The sequence below is a fragment of the Martes martes genome (genome assembly GCF_963455335.1).
Source record: "Martes martes genome assembly, chromosome: 2".
In the NCBI taxonomy this organism is placed as follows: Eukaryota; Metazoa; Chordata; class Mammalia; order Carnivora; family Mustelidae; genus Martes; species Martes martes.
In genome coordinates this window covers 142,283,129-142,297,647 of record NC_137889.1, presented here as the reverse complement: position 1 = coordinate 142,297,647, position 14,519 = coordinate 142,283,129, and the positions used below count along the sequence as shown (strand labels likewise).

The 14,519-nt window shown below is 52.9% G+C and overlaps 1 protein-coding gene across 1 annotated transcript in view; it reads right to left on the bottom strand.

Moving 5' to 3' along the window:
• The window catches only part of AFAP1 (actin filament associated protein 1), a 134,437-nt gene that overhangs the window by 57,585 nt on the left and 62,333 nt on the right, over positions 1–14,519 (bottom strand). The window contains exon 6 of the mRNA XM_080797616.1: positions 6,388–6,496. Coding sequence (XP_080653742.1) covers positions 6,388–6,496 — 109 coding nt within the window. The remainder of the gene's footprint in view (positions 1–6,387; positions 6,497–14,519) is intronic.

The following is a 14,519-nucleotide window of genomic DNA, read 5'->3' as shown; positions in this document are numbered from 1 at the left end:
CAGATCAAGCCCGCGGCCTCCCTTGCCTTGGGACTTCCGGAAAGACTTTTATACCTCTCCTTCTCAGTGTACGAGGTAGGAACACTTCCTATCAGATTATGTCCCATTTCCCGAACGCAGTTCTCTCTCTCTCTCTTGCTGCTGGGGCCCTGCACCTGTTGTCCTCTCCCACAGGTTTCTGGCTCATCTGTTCAACCTCTTGCCTTTACCTGGATAAGTGCTCTTGCCTTTCAGGGTTCAATTACAGACACTGCCTCCATGACGCCCCCCTCGAATCACCAAAGCTGGTGCCTGGACTTGTGTTCCCCCGCCCCAATTCACCCCAGTGAGACTATATTTGGAGACAGGACTTCTAGGAGGTAATGATGGTTAAGCAGATTACATGAGTGGGGTCCTAACTCAACAGGACCCATGTCTTTATGGAAAGAGGGAAAGAGAGATATTGCTCTCTATCATGTGAGGACATGGGGAGAAGGTGGTTGTCTGTGAGCCAAGAAGAGGTGGGGGGCAGGCTGGGTGCCAGGAAGTCCCTGCAGAGGGCTGCCCAGGATGGGCCTGGATGCCCTTGTGGGGGGCTGACTCCAGGCCCACAAAGGGCCCAGCCTGGACTACCATGGCCAGTGCATGAGAGAGAAGCGTCTGACACACAGCCAGCCAGCCACGGTCGAGCCTTCTCCTCGAGTCCACGTCTCCCTACCCGCACACATGCACACCGCCATCACCGTTATACGTACTAGCCACAGGGGGCTACTTAAGTTCAGTTCAAGTTAAAGTCCGATGAAATGATCTGTTCCGTTCCCTGATGGCAGGAACCTCATCTCCAGCACTTAGCGCTCTCTGGTGGCTGAGGGATGTGACACCAAGGGCACAGACAGGGAGGCTGTCCTGGCCTGGGCTGGAAGGACCAACATGTACCAGGGAGCATGGTGTAGGCCGTAGCACACACAGGGCAGGGACCACAGATTACACTTGACCTAGATCTTTCGTGAGTCAATGCAAACAGGACAAAAAAGTCTAGAAGTAACACAGTGAGCAAAAGCACTGAAAAATATCAAACATTTAAAGAACGGAGTGGATCTTTTCATTTTCCAGTAGCATCTAGGTACTGGTCACAGATGCCAAGTCAGTGGTTGCATTTGTGGGGAGGGGGCTATGACGAGGAAGGGGCCCGAGGGAGGCTTTCAGGGTGATGTGCTCTAGTCCAGACTGGGTGTCCAGAAATAGGCTATCTTTCTCCTATCGTAACATGAGGACGTCGGCAGTGGCCTCACACTGCAGCACGTGCCCACGTCACCGAGCCCTGCATCTCCTCCTGTGGGCAGTTTACCATCTCACGTCATCGCAGGAAGAAGGGTGAGCGCGGGACAGTAAGATCAGAGACAGCACGACCACCAGTGCATCCCTCAACTCGGCCACTTTTAGGACAGTGTGTTGTTACACTTGTTCTATCGTCCATCTCCTACTGTGCCTCATTTATTCATCACACTTGGTCACACGGTGTGTGGATAGGGAGAAATGCGGCACATGTAGGGTCAGGTACTATGCGCACCTTCCGTCAACCACTGGGGGTCCTGGGACATCTCCCGCGGAGGAAGAGGTCTGCTGACAGAGCCCTTGGCACCTAACAGCCCATACAGACGTCTGTATTTCTTACAGAACAAGGGGGCAGATCCAGGTGCCAGCCAGAGATCTGTGGGGACCTGTGTGTTTATGGGATTTGCTGGTTAGGGAATGTTTTTCACACCAGACACTTTTCCATGGGTGGTTCTGGCGGAACTGAAGAACATTCCAAAGAATGATGACTTTCAACTCTAAAACATTAGAATGTGTAGGGGCACCTAGGTGGCTCAGTGGGTTAATCCTCTGCCTTCAGCTCAGGTCATGATCTCAGGGTCCTGGGATCGAGCCCCGCATCAGGCTCTTTGCTCAACAGGGAGCCTGCTTCTCCCTCTCTCTCTCTCTGCCTGCCTCTCTGCCTACTTGTGATCTCCCTCTGTCAAATAAATAAATAAAATCTTTAAAACAAAACAAAAACATTAGAATGTGTATTTTAGACATAGACCCTTCAGCAAGAAATCACAACGGGTATTTCAACCAGTTGACCTTGAGGAGGGACAGGATAAGGGGCGAGGGGAACCAGAAAACTGAAAATAACATGAAAGCCAGGTCTGAGCTCCAAACCCCAACAAGATGTGCAGTGAGGGTGCCAACAACCAGCCCGGCTAGAAATAGCTCCCCAGGACTCCCGGCCACTATGGCCAGGTGGGGTCAGCACCAGGGAGTGCTGTGGGGAGATGGGACTGCGGCAGCCACCACACCTCCAGTAGCTGCCACGATCGCGTGAGGGCCAGCCCCTAGAACATATCTGTTCCACGTCACAGTGGCTCTGGGTCTCTGATCGCACCCTGTTCTTGATGGTGACAGAAGCCCGATGGCAGCAGGCTCCTCAGGTGAAGCTCAGCACAGACCTTCAGGATTTCAGAGTGCGGCTAGATAAACCTCTGCAAACAATTATTTTACCCTTGAGAAACTGCTTTTGGCTCTCTGACACCCAACAGCTTCTAAAGGCTTGGTCATAGGTGCCTCAGTTGCCCAGCAAGGGCTCTGGGTCACCTCTCCCACCACAGAGCCAAGCAGTCTGTATCCATTGGGCTCACAGGCCGTAAGGAACAGGTGCAAGCTTGTAGTTCAAGGGCATGTGCCCCCATGCCTGCTGCATGGGCTCCTTCCCTCAACACGGACTCCTCAGCCTGGGCTAATAGTTTGGTTCGATGGTCAAGACTGGGGGGACCTTGCAGCGAGCCTGGACTGCAGGAGGGACTGTGAACAGACCTCCCAGATGGGCTCAGAAAGTGAAGATTTACACAGCAGGTGAGCGCTTAGCAAAGCCTCAGATTTTCACAATCAGGTACATAGCACGGTCTGTTACACGGATGTTGGGCGGCCTCTCTCCCCAGACTTCCTGTCCAAAGGGACTCCCAAACAAGTCACCAGGGCATGGATGGACCTCCACTTGGCAGGATTAGTCTGACTCCTGACCCTTCTCAGTGGCCTGCCTGCACACGACACTGTCCCCTGGGGTGTCAGCCAGCCACCTAGGACTGGACCACCACCATCATGGGAGGGATAGCAGGGACGCTCATTGGAAAAGATCACTGAAGAAAATTTGCCTTCCCTGCCACAAAGCTCCTGCCCAAAGCACCAGCCACCGTCTTGTAGAATGCCCTATTCACTAGCCTGGCATCCTGCGGCAAGGCTTCCGACCAGGGAACTCATGTTCTATCAAATGGAAGTCCACGCCATGGGTCTGTGCTCCGGACAGTCACAGGTCTCACGTGTCCCCATCACCTGAAGCAGCTAACCCAGCAGACCAGTGGAATGTCTTCTGAATATTCAGTTCCAAGACCAGCTTGACTGGCCGCCCCTGGGAGGCTGGGGATGCTATCTTTCAGGACACCTTTGAGTAGATCCTGCTCTGCCCCACTAGGGCTCTTTCCCCCAGATCCGGGGCTCACAGATCTGGGAACCCAGGGCTGAAAATGGCAGTGGCTCCCCTCATTGTTACCCCAGAGACCCCATGGACAACATTTCTGCCTCAAGCCCCCAAGTCTTAGTTTCTAAGGCAGAACGTTCCCTCCAAAGGACACAGTCATTGCTCTGTTAGCCCGGAAGTGGGGTCAACAGGCAAAGATGGCATTATCGGCAGACCAGTCACGGCCACACCGGTGGGGAGAGGAGGTCCCTGGGGGGGGCTCTCAGTACTCTCGTGCCCCATAAGTGAGCTATCCAATGTAGCCAGACCTTCCAGGAAGGAAAGACAAGTCATCTCACCGGGTGATCGACCAAGGGGCTTGCCGAGGGCAATGAGAGCATGAAGGAAGCTGTCGGTATGCGGTATGACCATTGACTGGTTGTAGAAATGAGGGCCAGGCTGGTGACACAGCAGTCTTTTTGTCCTGACGCTGATACTGCGTGTGTAGAAAGAAGTTCCCCTCCCCACCCCATTCCCCACCACCCCTGGCAGCTGGCCAGGGACCTCCACACTGAAGCCACAGGCTCTCCAAGGGGAGAGAGTGGATGTCACCCCAAAGTCAATAAAGGGATTTTGTGTCCCCTGGAGCGGTTAGGGAGTTTTCCATGAGGCTGGCAACAGTGGAATGATGTTCACCTGCGCTGTCATTCTGCTCTTGTCCTTAGCTGGAAATTCAGTGTGGTTAAGAGAAGCAAGCTCGGTCACCAAATGGGCACAGGAGAAACGGTGGTGGCTTTATACCAAGGCAGCTTGGCACGGCTGGAGTTACCTTGCCCCAGTTCCCTTCCTTGGGTGGTGCTGGGTTAGGGTCGGCTGCCAGCGAGGTCTGTGAGCAGCCTGGAAGCTGGGAGGGAAATGGGGCAGCTCACACCTGCCGTTGCTGGTCGGTGCTCTGCTGGGCCTACAGCCCCTGCAGGTCCCCTCCCTGGTCATCCGAGGCCTGGCCGAGCTCCGCGTTGCCTCCCAATGGCCAGCCCTGCTCCACGGACTTTTCCACCAGTTTCAACGGCTATATCAGGTCTTCCTATCATGGACCCTTTATTCCTCTGCTAGAACCACACCAGATACAGGGTTCAACAGAGCTGCCGCCGAGTCCCGAGCAGGAAGGCAGCTCCCTGCACTGCTCCTCTGCAGGAAGGCGAAGCCCTCGGCGCCTGCTGCTCAGCCCCCGATACCTGACTGAGGGAGCCTCGGTACTCTGTCCCTGTGGCTGCACTGCCCTGAGCCTGCGTCCTTCTGTTACCCTTTCTTCTGGACCTCGTTCCACAAAAGCTGCCCACCCATCAGCCGCTACGGGACGGCCTCTCTGAAGAAGGGGACAGAACACAGCACTAAGGTGAGGCTTCTCAGATGGAAAACGGCCTCAGGCTCCCAAGCCAAAGGAAATACTGTTTTCAGCCTTGCAAGTGTATTGGTGGGAGTGGGACGGATGGTGGGAGCAGGCTAGAGCCCCATAGTCCCGGTGCTGGCAAATACCCTCGTGGAAAAGCTTTTTTTCCCAGACACACTGCTGAGAAGGAAAGGAAGCCAGTGAGGTTCTGCATTACACCGAGAGCCGCTTCAAGTTCTGGGTTTTCTGATTAGTCTCCTGACTTCTGAAATGGTGGCCATGTAGAAATTACCTGAGTGCATTTTCCGTGGATGGTTTTTAAATAACAGAGAAACTAGAACAACTTGACTTAGAGGCCTTGAAACCTAGCATGTTGGAACCCCCTCCAGAACCTGTTCCTTTCCCTCTCTGAACACGACCGCTCCAGAGGCTGAGCAGACCAGCCCGTCCTCAAGGGGCGGCCATCCAGCTCGCATGCAGAAAGCATGTGCAGAGAGGCTCTCCAGGGACACTCCTCAGCTGCAGCGTCTCTGTCTGTCAGCCGCCGGGGAAGACAGAGGCAGAGACGTCAGGCAATAGGAGGACGGCCCCGGGAACTGGTGTGCACTTCCATCAGAAGACAGGATAGGTCACCATGAGTTAATGTGCCCGAAGCCTCGTGACTAAAACAAGCAAATCTTGGGGCGCCTGTGTGGCTCAGTGGGTTAAAGCCCCTACCTTTGGCTCAGGTCATGATCTCAGGGTCCTGGGATCAAGCCCCACATTGGGATCTCTGCTCAGTGGGGAGCCTGCTTCCCCCTCTCTCTTTGCTTGCCTCTCTGCCTGCTTGTGATCTCTCTGTGTCAAATAAATAAATAAAATCTTAAAAAAAAATTAAAAATAAAACGAGAAATCCCCGACTTTCTGTTTTCTCTTTTATGAGAAAAGCAAGGTTTCCTCATCCACGGGGATGAGGACACCCTCCCTCCACTGCACTCAGAGACACAGCTCCTGGCCTGACAGAGCGTTGAGTGGGGAATGAGGCCAGTGATCCCAAACCAAACCACAGAGGTTCTTGTGATAGAAGACCAGAGCTGGGCCAGGACAACTCCAGCGCGGCAGGAAGGTTCTAGAAGAACCTGTATGAAAGCAGGAAGAGACGGACAGGTGGTTTTATACCCAGGCTCTTTCAGCCTCCTCAGCACAAGGAAAGCAGGCATGGGGCCACAAGGGGCACCACAAACACATGCCATGCAAGTCTCTGCCTTGTGATCAAAGAGGACACATTTCACTGAGACCCAAGACCCAGAGCAACAAGGTCTCACCCGGCATGAGTCAGAGAAAGACGACCATCTGAGTTTCCAAATGCACTGCAGGCTTTCAAAGCCCTGTCTCTGTTTACCCTTTGGGGTCAGCACTGCCCAAGCTCCACATGCCCCGGGTGTTCGGTACTGCCCCGACGCCCTTCCACACCACAGGAGCAGGCCATGCTTCCCACAGTCCCACACTTCCAGAGGCTGGCGGGGCCAGGCACCCCAACACTCACTTGACGTGATGTATTCTGGAGCCTTCCCTGGGCTCAGTGGCACAGCTTCCTCGTAGTAACCTTCCGGGAGAGAGGACGTCGGGAGCGGTGGTGGCCCACTGTCAGGTGGCTGAGGAGAAGAAGGAAGAAGCCACAGAGATCAGAGCCATGACGAGAAAATTCTGTAGCCTGGACTAGAATGTGTTGACCGGCATTAGCCATGTCCCTTTGTCAAGTCCACGGCAAGAGAGAGCACTGAGCAGAGAGCTTCTGAGTTCCGTTCCTGACTGGCCTCCTCTCCTTCCTCGCCCATGTCCACCATCAGCTCAGCCATGGCCACACGCCACTCAGTCCACACTGGCTCACTCATGGCCAGCAGCCTTGAGCATCCCAGCACAGCCTGCTTCAGGGGCAGGGGCTAACTCACAGCCCTCTCTTGGGCCCCACCCAGAGCTGAGATGGGGGTCTCCCTCCTCTGTCCCCCCACGCCACTGACCCTCCCGCATCCCCTGGGCCCACACCCCTGCATGGGGCCTCTGGGGCATGGGAACTGTCCAGATTCCCTGGTGCTTATAACTATGTCCCACCAGGTGAGCAGCGGCTGGATAAAGGAAAGTGGCTTGCCCACGATCTCACCACGCTCCCAACACGGGTGCACTACTCCCTAAAAGAAACTTGTGTCAAGAAGGAATCTGCTTATAGCAGAAACCAAGCACGTCATGGCTTCCTCTCAGACTATGGGACTGACGCTCTGGTTTGAAAGCCACGACGTGGGAACACAAGAGTCGGCAGGACTGTCCAAATGTGAAGCCCCGCTCTGCTCATGTGCTCCCAACGCCTAGCACACGCTGACCCCTCTTCCAGGAATACCTGGGAGCCTGCTGCTCCTGTCACTCGCCAGCCCTCTCCACAACAGCAGGGTTAGATGGGAAGGGCGAGGAAAGCCAGCATTTGGCAAATGCCAGCTATGTGCCTGCTGCTGCACCAGGTGCTTCTGCATTGGCAACAGGTGGCGTCAGGCACACCCCTCATGGCAGGCCTCAGCTTACCTCCTACGTCACGACACAGAGTGGGCTCGGTGTCCACAACAGCCTCCTCGACATCGGGGGCAGGTAAACGACCGAGCTGGCTTCTCCCGCAGCAGGTCTGTCCACTAAAGCCCTCTTTCTGCTCATAGTCAGCCCCTTCCTTTGGTAGCTAGCTCACATAACCTATATGCTGTACACACAGTGGACGGCATCACCAAGCACGGAACAGAACAGCAAGCCCAAACTGAAGATCTACCAAGTTAAGTTTCTAAGCAGAACGCTGTTCCGAAGGAACCAGAAGGATTTACACCCATATAAACTCTCTAGGATGGGAAACAGCTCAACTCTGAATCCAAGAAGCCCTTTGTGAGTGACTAATCAACCTCTGGGCATCCAACCCACTCCTTCCTCCAGCCAGATGAAGGGTCATTTACACAATTTTCCTCCATCTGCTGGAGACCAGTTATCTCCCCTCCAGCCCCAGGCCTAGGCCCCAGGCTAAATAACCCCTGGCCCCATGCACGCCTCCTGCAAGGCTGCCTTCCCTACTGTCGTCATTCTGTGGTCATGCGCTGGATGGTCTCCAGCGCCTCCCTACCCTCCCCAAGAGGCAAGGCTTAAAAACGGAACCTGATCTACAGTGCTCAGCCCCAGGCGAGGTCTGAACAGCAGCCCATGCCCGGGTTAAAATCTCTGCTTGTTGCTTTTGGAAAAGAGCTGCTCGATTCACTGGGTGTCTTTATTCATGAAACAGAGAGTGTTTCAACTTCCTCTTGGTATGTTGAAACAGTCGAATGATTCATGTCCTGGGAAAGCATCACGAACAGCTGAGTCGGACAAACGCTTGTGAAACAGCACAGACTCCCTTCCTAGGGCCATGAGATGAGCGAAGTGTACCAGCTGAGGCCGCCGGCTGCCTAGCGCACGGCCCTCTCAGTGGGCTCTCGGACCCTGTGGGCGGCCGTGTGTGTGCGGCAGCTTTTCAACAGCTCTGCCCTTAGATCCAATCATTCTGCTTCTGGAAACGCATGCTGAGAGGTCAACTGGTCAGGCAGGCAAAAACGTGCAAAGATGTTCTATAGAAGATTGTTTAGCAAAATTTGAAAACCACCTAAATCTTCACCCAGAGAAGACGGCGTGCGGACACCTTCATGTGTAGTCATTGGAAAGGACGGTGCTTACGTGTTGAAGTCGTTTCCGTGAAAACCCTCCACCAGACACCGTTTAGTAGGAGGAAACAGGTATGCTAGGAGCCCTTGAAATAACTGTGTGTGCTGAGGCTCAAAGACAGGAGGTCATCCAGCAAAACGCTGTAAGAGTTTGTGTATCTCTATGGCTTGGCTCTCCTGCACAAAACGTGTCATTTCTAAAATTTAAAAATTTATCATTTTTAAAAACAGAAAAAAATTAAACCATTTTTGCTTTGAAGTAATGCCCCTCAAAAATGAATTCTTTTAAGATTTTATTTTTATTTATTTGCCAGAGATAGCGTGTGTGCACAAGCGGGGAGGGGGGGCAGCAGGCAGAGGGAGAGGGAGAAGCTCCCGGATTGGGCGGGGGGGGGCTCGATTCCAGGACCCTGGGATCATGACCTGAGCCAAAGGCAGGCACTTAATCAACGGAGCCACCCAGGAATCCCTCAAAAACAAATTCTTATAGAGGAACACCCTCTCTCTCCAAAGGGACCCACGCTCCTCTCCCAAATACCACTTACCCATGAAATTCTGGGTTTCAGACACTCAAGTAGAGAAATTATGGCTTGTTAAGGGCAAGTGGGGGGGGGGCGCAGGATTAAAAAAGGTCCCCGAACTGTTAGTACCATTTCTTTCAGAGGAGAAACTTCCTTCAGAGCCTTTACAATAGGTAGGAATTCACTGAAATCACCATCAACAGGAGTTTTTTAAAAGTACAAAACCATGGAAGACAGATTTCCAAAAGGGGTCATTGGAAAACCCGAGAAAGCAGAGTATGGGCAGGAAGCGCGAGCACAGCACGATAAAGCGAAGCTCGAATCCCCACGCCGACCTGAGGCCGAGCGACCTCCCACGTAACTCTGGGCCCCAATGTCCTTGCTGGGAAATGAGGGCGCCTCTGACGTCCAGCCCTGTGCTGAGATTCTGATGCCGCAGTTCTTACCAAGTCGCAGGTCAGCAGGCCATGCCAACTTGACCAGTCTCAAGACCTTCATGAGAGCTGATGTCAGGGACTCGCTGAACAGTAATGACATAATGACATGATGGCCACTGGCTGGGGCAAGGGGCTGCGGTGTCCCTCTACTGATGACACCACGCACTAGCGTGGCACCCCTCCCGCTGGATTGCATACCTCCCCCCAACACCAGAAGACAGCGAGTCTGTGCACGGACCCTGACCGCCGTCCTGCCCCCGTCACCTGTTTCCTGCACTGGTTCCCACAAATCACTCCAAACACACAGCCTCGGAGGAGACTAGAGAAGAAACATGAGAGACCGTCCTCCCTGAGGAAGGGCTGCTGGTGGCTCGGCCGTGCTCCAGACATGAGAGATGGGAGCAGCCCAGTGCCAGGCACTAGGCAAGGTCAAGTACTGGAATGCTTCTCTGACAGATTAGGTTGTCAGTGGCAATAACTCTACTTTAGGGAAGATTCTCCTGCCAGGGGTCCGTGTCTCATTAGAGAAGCCCAGACCTACAACTGGATAGGAACACAACCTACAGGCTGACTTGGCCATAACTGAATTCCCAACTTTTGCAGAAAAAAAGCCCATTAGAATTTGCCTTTGCTGATTTAAGGAGAAGCCTGACATTTTCCCATTGCTAATAATAAATTTTTTTCCCATTGCTATTAATAAATGTCATGTTTATATAATTATATGGCAGAGACATAGTTATCATTGTTATCGTGACTATTTGAGCACTCGAAGAGTGATTCCTAATGTTTCTGGTTTGTCTGCATGTGGCAGACACTGCCCTGGGACGCTTTAGAGAGATTTTTCTCCTGCTCAGAAATTAACACTGAGATATTGGCATTTTGATAGATCTTACAAAGGAGGGAACAGAGGCCCAGGAGGTGAGTGGCCCCGACAGGTTCCCACGTGAGGACGTGTGATGAGCTGACCACTGGAGGAGCTGGAAGTCTGCCCGAGTGGCCTGGGAGCAGAGCTGGAGCCCAGGGAACGGCACGCACCATATTTCTGTGTCACGACTGGACTGCACGGTCCCTGCTCTACCCACTCCAGGAGGCAGCCAGCCAGCCCCCTGAGCCCACTGGGTCCAGCCCGCATACTCGTGTGTCCTCCACCATCATTCCCTCCTGCTCTTCAGGAAAGCAAGCATTCCTCGTGCCCTGTGCTCTTCACAGCTCCCTCTCTGTCACCACGGGCATCTGTTCCTCCATCCTCCCCTCCTCCCCCAGCCATCACTCAGCCTCTGCACCAGAATCACCAATAAATGAAGAGCCCTGATTCTAGCAGAGGAAAGTATCAGCCCAGGATCGAATCACTTTCAGACCTGAATCCTGTGTAGACGGTGGGTACCGGACTGTTGTGCCTACACTGACTGAACTCCATTAAGAATAACATAATCAGAACCCAGAGAATCAGAGCTCAGGGTCCAGATCTGTTCCATCACTGACACAGAGACTTCAGAAGCTCGGCAGGCCCCCATGTGTGAGTCCGAACCTCCTCCATGGCCGGGCCTCATTAGGGAGGTGTCCATGCTGCTGGGCGAGCCTTATGAGTGGGGCAACAGAATTTTACAGTCTCCACTGCAAAAGGGGCTCAATCCTAAATAGCCCGAATCCTGAGCACTTTTCTTGGCAAAATAAAAGTTTTTATCCAAATTATGCCTTGCTCCATTCCGCTCACTACTCAACTTGCATTCCACAGGGCACGTGCATCAAGAGAAGGCAGTGAACCGCGTTGTCAAGCTCCCTCTGGCTTCGTTCATGCACACAAAGCGGAGCCCCGTGGGGCTGGGTCATCTCCCGCCTCCACCAGCAGGAAGGCAGCTGCCAGAAAGGCCAACAGCCCAATGGGAGTGTCCACAGGATATGTATCTGGAGAGCAGCCACAGATTAAATCTTTAAAAGATGCCGCAGGAATTACCCATGAGACTGAACTCCTCAGAAAGACAAGAGGAAAAAAAAAGAACAAATGATTCATGTTCACTCAGAGGATCACATCTGATTTCACCAGGACACAAACGGTTTTCTTGTCTTAAATCTTGGGCTTTTGTCTCAACTTTGCAACTGGGACAATGCTTGATTTTGTCATATCATCTCGAAGAGCTCCATAAGCTCATCTATCAGACAGAATGCGGTTGCCATGAACGTGCTTTAGAAGGTCTCGGTCAGGGTGCGCCTGGGTGGCTCAGTGGGTTAAAGCCTCTGCCTTCAGCTCAGGTCATGACCTCAGGGTCCTGGGATCGAGCCCCACACTGGGCTCTGCTCAGTGGCGAGCCTACTTCCCCTTCTCTCTCCACCTGCCTCTCTGCCTACTTGTGATCTCTGACTGTCAAATAAATAAATAAAATCTTTAAAAAGAAAAAAAAGAAGGTCTTGGTCAGGCAGTGCGCGAGGGTGGGATGGGGGCAGACTGCATGTTCACAGTTCCAGGAACACAGGCAGGAAGCAGAGTGGATGCGGGTGGGATGGGGGGGTGGGTAGTGCTCATGGGGACAGAGTTCCAACGGGGGAAGATGGAAAAGGTCTGGAGACGGCGGGTGGGGATGTCTGCACAACACTCTGAAAGCTCTTGCCGCCACCCAACGGGACACCTGGCAGTGGTTAAAATGGTAAAGCTTATGTCATGAATATCTTACCACAATTAAAAAAAAAAACCTTCATTATTATCTGTTGACCTAAGAAACGATCACATTTATGTAATAAACTCTGGCCCTATACTATCAAAGAGCTTAGTTGCTCTCCCACACCCCATCTGAACACCGTGTAACACCCTGCCACTAAGGGATCAAATAAAAGAATTTCTACATGCCTCAATGGGGTAGCATACCGATGTGGAGTCCCAGAAGGGGTCCCATTGCTCTCTTTTCTCAACCACAAAGATCTGAGAGACTCCTGATCGGGGTTCTGTGCTGTTCTGAGAAGAGGGGGGAGGAGGAGGCATGACAGGTGCTGTGGGCATCTGGGCCCCTGGGAAACGGCTGCCTGAGCGTGGGCACTGGCCAGCAGGAACATCCACACGGACGGGATCTATTTCCCAGGGAGGAGGCCGCCGCTCACACATGCTCCACACCCACGCTCTACACAGAGAATAGCAGCGGGATGGCTGCGCACTCTCAGTGGGAAACAAAATGAACCGTTCCCAGACAGGCTCTGATGAAACACACGCATAGCTGGGCCTAGTCCAGTCTCCCGTCGGAAAGTGAGGGAGCTCAACTAGACGGTCCAACATGTCGCTTAGCCCGTCTGCCGTTTCCAGGATTCGGGAGAAGTTGTGAACACACACACAGCATCCCCTGCTGCACGTTCCCATGGGCACTTGAGTAAGGTCTGCTGGCCTCGCTGAAGGGCCACCGGGTCTCATGGGACACCCTTGGCTGTCACCACGTCACTCCCAGGACCGGACAGAGAAAAACAGTCCAACGTGCTCTCCGCACAGGGAGGCATCATCAATGTTACAAGACAGACGTTTGGACGTGCTCCCCGCCCTTGACAAGAGGTCGGCCATTTTCTACCGCACAACTCAAGGAATCCAAGGAAGCATAGAAACAAACACCATCTCCACAGGTGAACATTTAGTTTAATTAAAAGAACATGAAAATGAGGTCCCGCTGTTAGATCTGCAGGTGTAGAGTCTCAGCTACCAAGAGGAACAGATCTCAGCGATCCCTCGGGGAGGAGGAATGGAAGGAGATGGTTAGGGGTGGTTGCATGAAGCCCTGCTGGGCACCGAAAGGGATAAAAAGCTCAAAGATAACTCATCATCTAGAGTCTGCAATGCCAATCCGAGGGAGAAACGGCAGCCTGCGTTCTATCGTGTACCACAGATGAGGCAACAGGGAAGAGCGGTTCAAAGGGAGAAGGCCTGCTGGGAGTGTTGTTCATCCTTCCATCCTTCTGCCATTATCAGCGGCATTGCTGGGACATCCCGTGGGGCCCTCGTGACTGGCCCCTGCAGCCTCATGGGCAGACCCTGCCCGAATTCCTGCCCCCAGCACCCAGAGCCGCATGCCCCACTCCAGGCGGCCCGTGTCTTCCTTCGTGGGCCCTCCATGCCTGGCCATACCATCTCCAGCCCAGCACACGCAAATTCACCTGAAAGTCAACCTGCAGACAGATGACCGGGCGGCCACAGCCAATCTGCCAGCAGCAAAGTGAATCTGCCCAATGTTCACCTTACTTGCTGAATAATGAATTCAGTGAAAACTCTCAGACAAATACAGTAGAAGCATCGTCATCAGTCTCTGCTTCCCTGACTTGCAAAAGGGACATATGTTCTTTGTTTCCTCTGCAGAGCGCCCTGACAAATGTCCACAAACAAACATTCAAGATCCGTGAAAGGCTCCCCTCCAGAGTGCCTCGCACAGAGTCCTCCGAGCTGAGCTGCTCATTTACCAAGGCTCAGCCTCATTCTGTGAATGCTTGTACTCACTACTATAGTTACTTCGTTAACTTGATTAGCTATTACATAAATAAGCCAGTGAAATAATGAGTGCAAAAGGAGAGGTGATAAATCCCCGAGATGACCCTCTTTAGAAAGCTTCAGCCAAGGGGCACCCGGCTGGTTCACTGGGTAGAGCGTATGACTCTTCATCTCGGTGTTGTGAGTATCAAGCCCCATGAGGAATACAGAAATTAGATAAAAATAAAATATGAAAAAAAAATAGAAAAGAGGGGCACCTGGGTGACTCAGTTGGTTAAGTGCCTGCCTTTGGCTCAGGTTATGATCCCGGGGTTCTGGGATCAAGTCCCACACTGGGCTCCCTGCTCGGTGGGGTCTGCTTCCCTCTGCTCTGCTCCCTCTGCCCCTCCTTCTTGCTCGTGAACTCCCTCTCCCTCAAATAGACAAAATCTTAAAAAGATTAAAAAGTTTAAAATACTAATAATAAAACAACAAATGACACATGGAAAAACTGAAAGTCAATCAAGTCAATTCCCATAACAAACAGGATGAGTTAAAAAAAGGAA